The sequence below is a fragment of the Falco naumanni genome, unplaced genomic scaffold (assembly GCF_017639655.2).
Source record: "Falco naumanni isolate bFalNau1 unplaced genomic scaffold, bFalNau1.pat scaffold_46_arrow_pat_ctg1, whole genome shotgun sequence".
NCBI classification, from domain to species: domain Eukaryota; kingdom Metazoa; phylum Chordata; class Aves; order Falconiformes; family Falconidae; genus Falco; species Falco naumanni.
In genome coordinates this window covers 263,555-275,701 of record NW_024427526.1, presented here as the reverse complement: position 1 = coordinate 275,701, position 12,147 = coordinate 263,555, and the positions used below count along the sequence as shown (strand labels likewise).

Here is a 12,147-nt window from a genome sequence, read left to right as displayed (position 1 = left end):
AAATGTACCATGACTGGGAAAACAAAAAGCAGAGTGAAGAAGCATGAGTTGTACCTGAAGAATAACCCTCACCTACCCCAATGATCTTTCCCAGTGCTGACAAAGCCCAGGGGATTACTGGCAAATAGACTTTTTCCAAGTTACTGCAGCAAAATGGGTATCAGTATCTTTTAGCAATGGCAGATGCTTTTTCAGGCTGGCTGGAAGCTTTCCCTTGCCGCACCAGTAAGAATTATCATAAGTGTAAGTTCAGAGATAATACTGAGATTCGGGTACCCATAGGACTTTCTTTGGGTAGGTGTTGGAGAATGGCTGGATGAGAAGGGTCACAGATCATTAGAGCATTTGTACGAGCAGAGCCGCATCTAACCAGTGTGCTATCAAGACTGGGCCTCAGCTGAGGCTGCCAGCTGTGCTGATGGCTGCGGTGTTGCAGGGACACCGCGGCCTTAACAGGCTTCACAAACAACTCTGAGGAGGTATGTGCAGTAAAGATAAAGAAGTTACGTAAGCTAGCTAACCGCAAGTAGGAGGACCATGTAAATGAGCAGGTAGTGATTGTAGCCAATCATAGACTGCTGAGTATGCATAATTAGATACACTGTATAAATAAGAGCTATTTGGATTAATGAATGGAATCATGCTTTATCACTCATATTGAGTCGGCTGCATGTTATTCCCCGCCGCTCGCAGGTAGGGGTTCACACTTGGTAGTAGAAGCCCTTCACCTTTTAGCTAAACTAGGAGGGGTAAAATGGGATCTCCACACTCCATGGAGACCTCAATCAAGCGGGAAAGTAGAGAGAATGAAGCAAAGCCTGAAAGGACAGATGAGTAAAATCTGCCAAGAACCTCAGAGAGAGCAGTCAGATGCTTTTCCCTCAGCATTGCTACAGATACAGGATCCAGCGTAAACGGAAGGAGAGACTTTGGAAAGGATACATGGTAAACCTTGCCAGGTGACAGAAATGGGACTGAATCCCAAAATAATAGAAGGGAAACATGGCTTAAAAGAGTATGTTCAGTCTCTAGGAAAGGTCCTGTCCTCTCTCCAGAGGTACGTCACTGTGAGCGCAGATCTGTCCCTGGACGTGCCTGTACATCACTACCAACCCGGAGATTGCGTGTATCTTAGAACATGGATGGATGAACCGTTGAAGAGAAGTGAAAGGACCTTTCCAGATTTTGCTCAGCACCTACGCTGCTGTCAGGCCTGAAGGAGTCACTCCATGGACGTGCCATAGCAGGGTTTAAGCAGCCACATCACCAGAATGGACTGTCAAGCAACAAAAAAACCCTTTATGCTTGAAACTACCTCCAGAATCATGAAGTTCTAGGTTCAGGATCTTGCATTATTGCCAGACAGCATATAAGTGGATGACTGAAATGCGACCCCAGATAAGACTGGGCTGTCTACAGGGAAGCTGGAGTCTGCTACTTGCCTCTCCTTTGTAGATATATGTTGAAACATGTTTTACAGATGTATAGAATTTGGCCTGTGATGTGGTATGCTAAATCCTCAGCTTGGGTGGGATCAGGAGGAGTCATGGACATGGAATACTCATTTGAAAATGGTGGAAGGATCGATGAATGCTGTTAAGGAGGAGTGATTGTTGGGTAGGTACCCATTTCCCTGAATGTCCTCATGCAGGAATGCCTGTAGCTGGTATCCCCATCCCATTTGGGACTAGTGGGCATAACTTGTGGCTAAGACCAAAATACACTCATTGGAACGAGACTGACCTCCAGACCTGGGCAATACTGAATCCACACTCAGTGTGAAGTGTGTTACTAAAATGAAGCCAAGACACACCAAAATGGAACTCTGCTCTTTGTGGGGCCCTACCCACATTGTGATTGCTCAATGCAATTCATGAAGCTGTCAGAACTAACTAGCAGTAGGTACTGGAACGTTCCACTGGGCACTGGGTGGTGCTGGATATGTGCCAGTGCAGCACAAAAAGCGTTACCACCAAGATGGTCGGGTAGATGTACCACCAAGATGGTGGGATATTTCCTGATATGACTGACTGAGACACTGGACAACAGTCGGTGGTGAACAACTTACCTGCGGAGATACCGGCAGAATCAACCACCCCTTACAGAGAGACCCACTGGGTTTCACTCTTCTGCTGGGTGGTTTATTCCTTGGCGAGGGGCTGCTGAACTGGGGAAGGCAGTGATAAAGAGATCCACAGGAGTGGAAGAGATGGCCAAGGACACTGCAGGTGCCATAAACTGCACTCTGTACGGCAGAGACAATGGCCGTACGCAAGGGGACAACCCTTGGGTTCTCTTGGTGACTTCCAGCCTTGCCCGTGCCCTTTGCCTTCCATCTCACGCTGTCCTACGCTGTCCCACGGCTGCTGCTTTTCCCCGGCAGGCTGCAGGCACCCATCTGGCTTCCCCACCTTGCTCTCACCCTGCCCTTGCCACACATGCACCGATGTCTGCCCACCCTCACACGCTGTTCCTGCAAACACACACACATGCACTGATCTCACACTCCTTCTGGACGACGTCTCCCACCACAGCACAAGCCCTTGAGTGACATTTCCTCCTCCTGACCTCCAGTCTCCACTTTCCCAGCTGCACTGGCTGGCAGTGCTTCTCCCTCCTGCTCTTCCCTACCTCCAAGGAAAGCTCCACCACCTGGGAAACCACCCTTCAGGCGGGCATCCCGACCCGTCACCCTCCTGGTGGCCTTTCCCCTGACCATGCCACGGCCTCACCGCGCTCTTCCAAGGCTGCGAGCCTTTCAGCTTCTCGCATAGGCACGAGCAAGCGGTGTGCCTGCTGCTGTGCTGCCATGTTCTCAGGCACTACGGTGAGGATGACCAGCCTGTATTTCTCCCAATTGCCCTTCTTGCTTTTCCTGAACAAAGGCTGGATGTCTGCCTTTTGCCAGGACCCCAGAACCTCCCTGATTGCTCGGACACATTTGAGGGCACCATCCAGAAAGGGTGCCGTGATCAGACAGAGGCACTTGCAATGAGCCTGCCCAAGGCGGGTGAGATGAATCTCCCTGGGACAGTGGCCTTTGTTCCTGCAGTCACACACAGGAACGGCGGTGCCCTGGGAGGTGTCCCCACCTCAGCTGGCCTCACGCACTGCTGGCGTGGTTGAACCCCAGCCTCACGCACACAGGGGTGCTCAGAGGCACGAGCCCGTCCCTGGCACGTGCGGAGGCAGAGCACTGCAGCGGGCACAGTGACTGCCTGGCCTCCTGCTGCCCCTGCCAGAGGCTGGCAGCACCTCAGCCCGGGGGTGTCGCGCCCTGCTCGGCACCTCGCGGAGATGGCCCTCGTCATGAGCAATGGGCACGGGGACCTCGGTTCAAGGAAGCACGTTGCAGTGCTGCATTCAGGTGGTCTCCACAAATCCAGAACATTTGATGGAGGCCAGCACCGTCACAGAGTGCCCGTTGCCTGCCCCTGCCTGCGCTCACAGGACTGCCACGCAGCACGGCGGTGACCAAGCTGCCAGAGCACTCAGGCCTTACACCAAGGCAGGGGGTCAGAAGGAGAGTGTGGAAGTGGAAGGAGGACAGCACTGGAGAGCCAAGGGGTGGTGTTCCCTGGTACTGCTGCCATGCCAGGAACCTTTTCCCCTCCGTCTGTGGATACAGGAACTGTCCCTGCAGCTCCAGAAAGGCCTTGGAAGGAAGAATCCCAGGAAAAACATAGTGGTTTAATGGCCCTTTGGCTTTGTTAGATGAAGAGAGAGCAGGGCACCTTCAGAAAAGAAAATCACAGAAGGAATTAGAATGGGGACGACACCTTTATCAGAAATGAAATACCATGAGCAACTACAACAAATTCAGAAGACAATCTGGGTCTGTGATGAATTACATTATAAATGCTATTCATCATTTTATTCCTTCAGAAAAAGATCCAGCTATCAGTTTGCACATTGCACCCTTGAGCTCCTGGTTCCTCATGCTGTAGATGAGGGGGTTCACTGCTGGAGGCACCACCGAGTACAGGACTGACACCACCAGGTCCAGCGATGGGGAGGAGATGGAGGGGGGCTTCAGGTGGGCAAATGTGCCAGTGCTGAGAAAGAGGGAGACCACGGCCAGGTGAGGGAGGCACGTGGAAAAGGCTTTGTGCCGCCCCTGCTCAGAGGGGATCCTCAGCACAGCCCTGAAGATCTGCACGTAGGACAGCACAATGAAAACAAAACAGCCAAATAATAAAGAGGCACCAGCCACAATTAGCCCCACTTCCCTGAGGTAGGTGTGTGAGCAGGAGAGCTTGAGGATCTGTGGGATTTCACAGAAGACCTGTCCCAGGGCATTGCCTTGGCAGAGCGGCAGTGACAGTGTATTGGCCGTGTGCAGCGCAGCATAGAGAAACCCACTGGCCCAGGCAGCTGCTGCCATGTGGACACAAGCTCTGCTGCCCAGCAGGGTCCCGTAGTGCAGGGGCTGGCAGATGGCCACAAAGCGGTCATAGGCCATGACGGTGAGGAGAGAACACTCTGCTGAAAGGAAAAAGACAATCAGGAAGAGCTGTGCAGCACATCCTGAGTAGGAGATGTCCCTGGTGTCCCAGAGGGAGTTGGCCATGGCTTTGGGGACAATAGTGGAGATGGAGCCCAGGTCGAGGAGGGAGAGGTTGAGGAGGAAGAAGTACATGGGGGTGTGCAGGTGGTGGTCGCACACTACGGTGGTGATGATGAGGCCGTTGGCCATGAGGGCAGCCAGGTAGATGCCCAGGGAGAGCCAGAAGTGCAAGAGCTGCAGCTCCCGCGTGTCTGCAAATGCCAGGAGGAGGAACTGGGTGATGGAGCTGCTGTTGGACATCTGCTGCCTCTGGGCATATGGTCCTGTCACAGGAGAAAAAGACAGTGATAATTTAGGGGAGACTTCTGCAAGCAAAATCAAAGCCATTTCCCACAGACCATCCCCCCGTCACACACAGACATCCCTCTCTTTTCTCGGAGACCTTCCTGCAGCTGTGTGGCTGCAGCCCTGCTTGGTGCTGGCCGTGTGGGCGATGAAGAGCAGGGCATCTGCCCACGGGCTCTTGACCAGCCAGCCCCACTCTGCAGCAGTGGGTGGGGGCAGGGACCAGTCCTGGTGTTTAACTTTGTCCTGTGAAACCAGTGCCAACGCAGAAGGGCTGGTCAGCGTCTGCAGCGCCAGTGCTAAGGAACGGGAAGGGTGAAGGCATTTTAAGAGAGTTTTAGTTTTTTTCACAGCTCCCCCCATCTCTCCTGTTGCGTATTCTCGGATGTCAGAAAAGCAGAGCATTTTTGCTGCCCTCAGGTGGAACAGAGTGAGGTCTGTGAGGCAAGAGGATTGCCTGTGGGTGAGTGCACAGTGAGGGGAGGTGGTCTGTCCATCTGGTTCCCAGTTTCTGTGGGCTTGCACCTTCCTGAGATGAATGGTGGCCACACTCCCATGTTACCCTGAAATACCACAAGGCACTGCTGAGAACAGACTGACCCACCACAGACCAGTAAAGGTTGTAGGCTTTCATCAGAACTCAGCATCCCACCCACAGCAAAGGATACACAGCTCATTTCACCCACCCCAACAGCGTTTTCTCCATCACAGAAACTCTACGCCTCTACGTGGGGCTTTCAGATCACTAATGGGTGCGAGGGGACAGGTTTCCATTCTGGAGGGCAACTCACTGCTTGGAAGGGAACTTCAAGGAGGTAGCCAAGTGCCCTAACAAGAGCATCAGGTTCAGGGAGAACCAGCCCATTGCCCAGCCCCACATAGGGCATTGCCCACAGCCCCACAGGTGAGAGGAAAGCTGGGACACTTGTTCCCATGGACACACCTGCAGGAGAGGACCCACAAGGTCAGAGTGTGACTCTGCAGCTGAAACACCCATCCCCAGAGAGCCTGACAGCAAGAGCTAGAGAATAAAACTAACCCCAAAAGGCAGAGAAAGAAGTAAAATTGCACTGATGGTCTAGGTAAGAGTGTCCAGGGCGAGCGTGCCAGGCACTGAGGGCAGCGCTGCCCTTGCCCAGCTCTGCTCGCCACCTCCCACACACCAACATTGCCGGGCAGCTGCTCTCAGCCCCTGTGCTCTGCAGAGGGACCGGGGCACGTGGCTGCAGAGCTGCACCGCGGCTCTGCTGGAGCTCTGGCTGCAGAGGGGGTGGCTCACACCTCGGGACCCCCAGCCCTGAGGGCAGAGGCTTTGCTGGGGGGAGAGCAGCCAGGGGGATGCCTCAGAGAAAGGGGTCTGCACTGCACATGGTCAGAGAGAGCTTTCTGATTCTGCTTTCAACAACAATTCTGTCTGAAGTTTCCTACCAGTCCTTGCAATATCCTGGATGTCAGGAGATTTTCCTTGTGGGAGGTATCTCCCTGTGCCAGGTCTTTCCCTGTCAGCGCTCACAGACCACATCTCTGCCTCTGTGCACTGGCCCCGCACAAACGTGCCTCTCTGCAGGGCACTGGCTGGGCGCAGGGTCCTGTCCGCAGGGGGAAAAGGGCAGCTCAGAACGACCCTGATGGCTCCAGCAAAGGTGCTGCTGCTGCTGTTCATAGGCGGAGGAGTGGCTGAGGGCACTTCAGGAGGCTCCTGGCAGACCTCCTCATCACTCAGAGTTACAGCTGGCAGTCTCAGGGACATCTTCCAACTCGAGATCTCCATTAACATTTCTGCCTTCCCTCTCCTGCCCCCAAGAACAGAAAGCTGAAAACACAGATTGAGGAGAGCCCTGGATTTATCATAGCAATCCCTGCGCTGACCTTCGATACGAAAAGTCTCATCCAGACACATTCTGAGGGTAACCTATCCTTGTAAGCAGCGCTCAGCCATGCAGCACACTCTCAACAGCAGAGAGATCCTTCCCTCTCGGGGCTCAGTCCATACGCCCCCAGAGCTGTGGGGAGCCCCCCGGCAGGCTGAGAGCTGCCCCTGGCAGGCGGCAGAGCCCCTGCCCCAGCACACAGCCCCCGCGGCTGCAGGGACCCTGCTGGCAAGGACAGCCCTGGGCACCCCTGCCTGCACAGCCACCTTCACAGCCCTGCAGCCGGCCCTGGCACAAGGCAGCCCACATGCCCTGGCCCTCCCACGCTGCAGCAGGGAAGCCCTGCTCTGCAGCACACTGGCCTCCTCCACAGCAAAAGGCTCCCACACGGTCCCACAGGCTGGGGGTGCCCCAGCTGCTGCAGACCCGGCTAGCAACTGCAGAGGCATTGCCCTGCAGCCACACACTTACCCGCTCAAGGGCTCTGCAGATTTCTCCAGCAGGGAGCTCTCAGCAGCCTCCCACCAAGGTCTGCTTTTGAGCTCTCCCTGCCTCCCTCCTCTGCCCCTCTGGGCTCCCTCCAGCTGTCCCTGGGGCTGCAGGGGAACCTGCTGGGCAGCAGGATGAGGCAATCCCTCATGGGCCTTGCCTCACCTGGGGGGACACACTTATTTCCAGCACTGGCAATTCCCTTACTAGAAAAAGTTTTCTGCATGACTATCAGCTTTTGTTAACCCTTCAGTAGCCAGCACAGAAGGAAGACTGCAGCAAAGGATCCAAGTACTCCTAAAGGAGCGTGTGTGTACGTGTGTGTCTGGTGGTTCTGCAGGCAGGGGAGGGGAGGATGTCCTCAGTGCTTCAGTAAGCCCTGCAGAGCCCATTGCAGCACTTCATTGCACAGTCCGAGGGCTCAAGACTCAGCTCTCCTTTGCCCAGGCCATGTCTCTGCTCTGAAGCAAAGCCTTTGCACCCACGGGCTCGGGGACACTTGGTACCAGGTTGCCTTATGGCCAGGCAGAGCTGGGCTGGTGCCACAGCTGGGGGGCTTCAGCCCAGTGTGCAGCAGTGCTTTCACACTAAGACGAGGGGTTTCCTCAGACTCTTGGTTTTTAATGAGCCTGGCAGTTTCCGAAGACAGACGAGACCCTTGTGTCTGACCAACCTGCCCACGACCTGCGCTTTGACAGCCCACTGTATCCGAGGGTGACTCTACCAACCTATCCAGGAACCCCGCTGACAGCATCATTGAGTCAGAGCCCTTAAAACCCCTACTCACATCTCCAGAGACTTATAGAAAATGAACTTCAGCTGAAGATTTTTATTATGCAAGTTTGTGACAGAGTAAGGTTCAAGGAATGCCAGTAATGGTAGACTGACTGCAGAACACGCTTAAAGCAACACCCTGAGCAACAGCTACCGTGAGTTAGTGCTAGCATAAAGTTCTTACCCTATAGGCGTCCCTAGGGGGAATGACAGGTTCAGCCCATCCACTGATCCCAGAAGTTCCCATGGAGTCTCCACTCACTTATCCCCTCATTGTCCACTTTGACACTTCATAGCACGTTGCTTATTCATTTACCTACACGGGATAGGTTACAGGTTTCTCACTCGTGATGTACATTAGTGCTCACCCTCAGGCAGCACCACGGAAGGCTTTCACTGACTGCACATGCTCCCCAAGCGGGGTTTTGCCCTCGTTTGAGGGCTGTTTGACTTGGAGGTTGCAATCTGTCACTACCACAGTTACCTTTGTCTTACTATTGACGGGGGGTTTTTTGCTTTGTGTTTTTTTCGGTTTTTTTGGTTTGGTTTTGGTTTTTTGGTTTTTTTTTGGTTTGTTTTTGTTTTTTTTTTTTTTTTTTTCTTAATATGTATGAGGGTTGAAAGACCTTACCAGCTTGTCTTCTTTTGCAATGGTGTTCTTTCCACCCCCTGTTCTTTGTCACTCATCCTTCCCAAGGTGACTCCCTTGGTCAGAAGTCCCTTCATTCGCAGAGAGTGGGTCCTCACTTGACCTCACTTTGTTCACAGAGGTGTTTATCAGATAGTGAACCACTAAGTCACTGTGGTAATTGAGGAGTTTAGAACACCCAGCACCCCCGGACTTATTTCAGTCCTGGCCCAGTTCATTGTATTGACATTTCGGTGGAGCTTGAGGGACTCCAGTCATTCATATTGTTGTTACTGTTTGGTATCCTGTGCCCAGGGAGGTGTAGTAGGACCTTGGAGGTGGGTAACTTTGGCATGGAGGTGGGCATTGGTATGACAAGGAGATTATTTCATCTGAGGAAAGTCCTATCGCCTCAGTGGTTGGCTCAGCAGTGGACAGCCTCTCGTAGCTTCTTATGTGACAAGTGCTCTGCAGCTTATCAGCTGTGTGGTACCATCAAGTTCCCCTTCCTGCAGGGAGCACAGCAGAGCTTGGCGGTGGGGTCTCCACTTGCTCCACCCTCCATTACTCCCATCAGCAGGTGCTGAGATGGCAGGGTGTGTTGCTTAGGGAGCTGTGCTAGAGTAGATTCCGTCCATGCCAACTGTCCTAAAAGCGATGCAGTTATTTTAGCCTAGAAATCTTTCTATACTGCTAGGCTTCTGTTGGGTCCCAGTTTTCCCTAATTCCAAAGCAATGAGTAATTTTCCCAGAGGCAACTGAAACAATAGACACAGAAAAAAGTCCCCTCCGCTCTGTAGTGGGGTGAACTGGGAGTGACAATGCTGGAAGGCCCTTTGATGCCATGAGAACGTTTAATCTTTGATCACCCCAAGTTCCTCTTTCCCCCTTGCCATAAGGCAGGACAGACACCTCCAGAGCCCACAGCATAGTCCCTTGCTCCTTGGAACACCCTCAGCCAGACCGACCACAGCTCATGAGAGGGACATCCAAAGGTCTTCCAAAAATCAGAAAGGCCTTTTCAGTGCGGTTTTGATGAGGAAAGCTTTAGGGTTTGCTCAGAGAAATCTCCCCTAACTTGTCACAGTCTTTTCCCTATTGGGTAGGTCCCCATTCCCAGAGGCAGCCAATGCCCAGTGGCACCTTCATCACCCAGTTCCTCCTCCTGACACATGGAGACCCATGGGAGCTGCAGCTCTTGCACTTCTGGCTCTTCCTGAGCACCTGTCCTGGTTTCAACTGGGATAGAGTTAATTTTCTTCTTCAGTATAGGATCTGTTTGGGCTATGATGTGAGAACAATGCTGATAGCACACTCATGTTTTTAGTTGTTGCTGGGCGATGTTTATACTAAGTCAAGGACTTTTTGGTTCCTTGGGCACTGCCAGCGAGAGGGCTGGAGGGGCACGGGATATTGGGAGGGGACACAGCCAGGACAGGTGACCCAGGGTAGCCAAAGAGGTATTCCATGCCATATGACGTCATGCTGAGTATATAAACTGGGGGAAGAGAAGGAAGTTGGGAACATCTGGCATTATGGCGTTTGTCTTCCCGAGTAACCATGACACGTGATGGAGCCCTGCTGCCCTGGGGATGGCCGAACACCTGCCTGCCCATGGGAAGTGGGCAATGAATTCCTTGCTTTGTTTGCTTGTGCCCGCGGCTTTTTGCTTTACCTATTCAGTTGTTCTTATCTCAATCCTTGCCTTTTACATCCCTTCCCGATTTTCATCCCGATCCCCCTGGGTGAGGGAGGGGTGAGCAAGTGGCTGCGTGGTGCTTGGTTGCCGGCCAGGGTTAAACCACGACAGCACCGACCTGGCTGCCCTCATAACCAACGGCCTCGTCATCACTGCCGTAGTGTGCGACCATCACCTCAACACCCCCATGTATTTTTCCTCCTCAACCTCTCCCTCCTCGACCCGTGTTCTATCTCCACCACTCTCCCCAAAGCCCCAGAGGACCTTTGGTGCAGCTGAACCTCATGTCCAGGAAGGACAAAGTGCTTTGGAAAGTGCCCTTGGCAATGGTACCTGTGATCCAGGAACACTGTGAAAATCATTGGTCTGTTCCTCAACTGCCTCAGCACAGGGATGATAATCAATGGTGCTGGCTACCTGGGGAGGCCCCAGAAGACTGGGGGTTAGTCAAAGTGGTGTCCACCTGCAAGATGGGCAGGAAGGAGGATCTGGAGAACTACAAGCCTGTAAACCCAGTCCTTGTGTCAGAGAAGGTCATGGACGACAACTAGGTTGCTCAGGCAAGACTTGCCCTTGTTGAAGCCATGCTGCCTGTGCTGAATCACCTCCCTGTTCACCGTCGGCCTTAGCACAGCTTCTAGGAGGATCTTTTCCATGATCTTCCCAGGCACGGAGCTGATGCTGACAGGTGGCTAGTTCCCAGGGTTCCTCTTTCTACCCTTTGGAAGGATGCGTGCAATGTCTCTCTTTTTCCAGTCACCAAGAACTTCACCTGAGTGACTTGACATTTCAAATAGCATGGAGGGTGGCTTGGTGACTCCATCCGCCAGCTCCCTCAGGACTCAGGCATTCATCTAGTCAGGTCCCACAGACTTACTCATGTTCAGGTTCCCCATGTCTGTTGATACTGGTTTGCCAGTTGTGTTTGTTGGGGGTGCACATTTAATTTCTCCTTCATTCTCTAAGTGACATGCCTAGACAAGTCCTTCTTCTCCTTCTTCTTTGAGTCCCGTGCCATGTTCAGATCCAGCCACACTTTGTCCCTCCTGACACATCCCTACGTAACTGGGCAGCATCCCTATACCCTTTGCAGGATCCATGGCCCTCCTCCCACAACCTCTGCAATTCCTGGATGGACCTCTTCAATCGGGTACATCTGACAGTTGACGGGATGTGTCAGGAAGACTCTCAGAGTTTCTGTAATGCAGAGGAGAAGGAGATGCTCCAGAGGAGGGCTTCCTTGCCACACCATCAGAGGAGAAGGCATGGCGGCTCTCTGCTCCCAGGCACAGCCGCAGGGGTGTGAAGTTGCTGTGTGTGGAACAAGGGGTGCCCAGGGCCGGCTGGGCTGAGTGGGTGGTGGGAGACTAGAATTCATGTTGCTGGTTTGGAGCAGGCACTGAGAACCCAGCTCTCGTTAGCACTTTTCTGAGCTGCTCCTTTGGCCCTGCACACACCAGGATGGCCCTGGGCAGTGCCGTGCTGCCAGGAGGGTGCAGAAGGGCAGAGCTGAGCACAGAGCGGGTGGGATGGCTATGTGAGTCCTGAGTAGCTCGGAGGCACGGGGCCAGAGAAACAGCTCCTGGCAGGGACAGCTCCAGGCAGCAGAGACGTGGGCAGGCGGCAAGAGGGAGCTGCTCCCAGAAACACTGTGGGAGGGGGGATTCAGGCCTCTCCCTGCCATCCCCTGCAGGGCAGGCACCTTCCCTGGAGAAAGCCCCTGCTCTTCTTTACCATCAGCATAGCCTCTGCACTTAGAGCCATGGGCTCAGTCGCCTTCTCCGTGGCCTCGCCCCAGAAGGGGAGAAATCATCAAATACCCTCCCAGCTGCCC

General features: G+C 53.5%; 1 protein-coding gene across 1 annotated transcript; it reads right to left on the bottom strand.

Annotated features, from left to right (window-relative positions):
* Positions 1-3,868: 3,868 nt before the first annotated feature.
* Positions 3,869-4,815, bottom strand: LOC121082238 (olfactory receptor 14C36-like). Its single transcript, XM_040581592.1, has one exon. It carries the CDS (start codon positions 4,805-4,807, stop codon positions 3,869-3,871), a length of 939 nt encoding a protein of 312 aa, XP_040437526.1. The 5' UTR covers positions 4,808-4,815.
* Positions 4,816-12,147: the final 7,332 nt, after the last annotated feature.

Bases quoted from the DNA above. Each gene is read 5' to 3' on its own strand.
- LOC121082238 (XM_040581592.1), bottom strand. From the start codon at position 4,807: ATGTCCAACAGCAGCTCCATCACCCAGTTCCTCCTCCTGGCATTTGCA.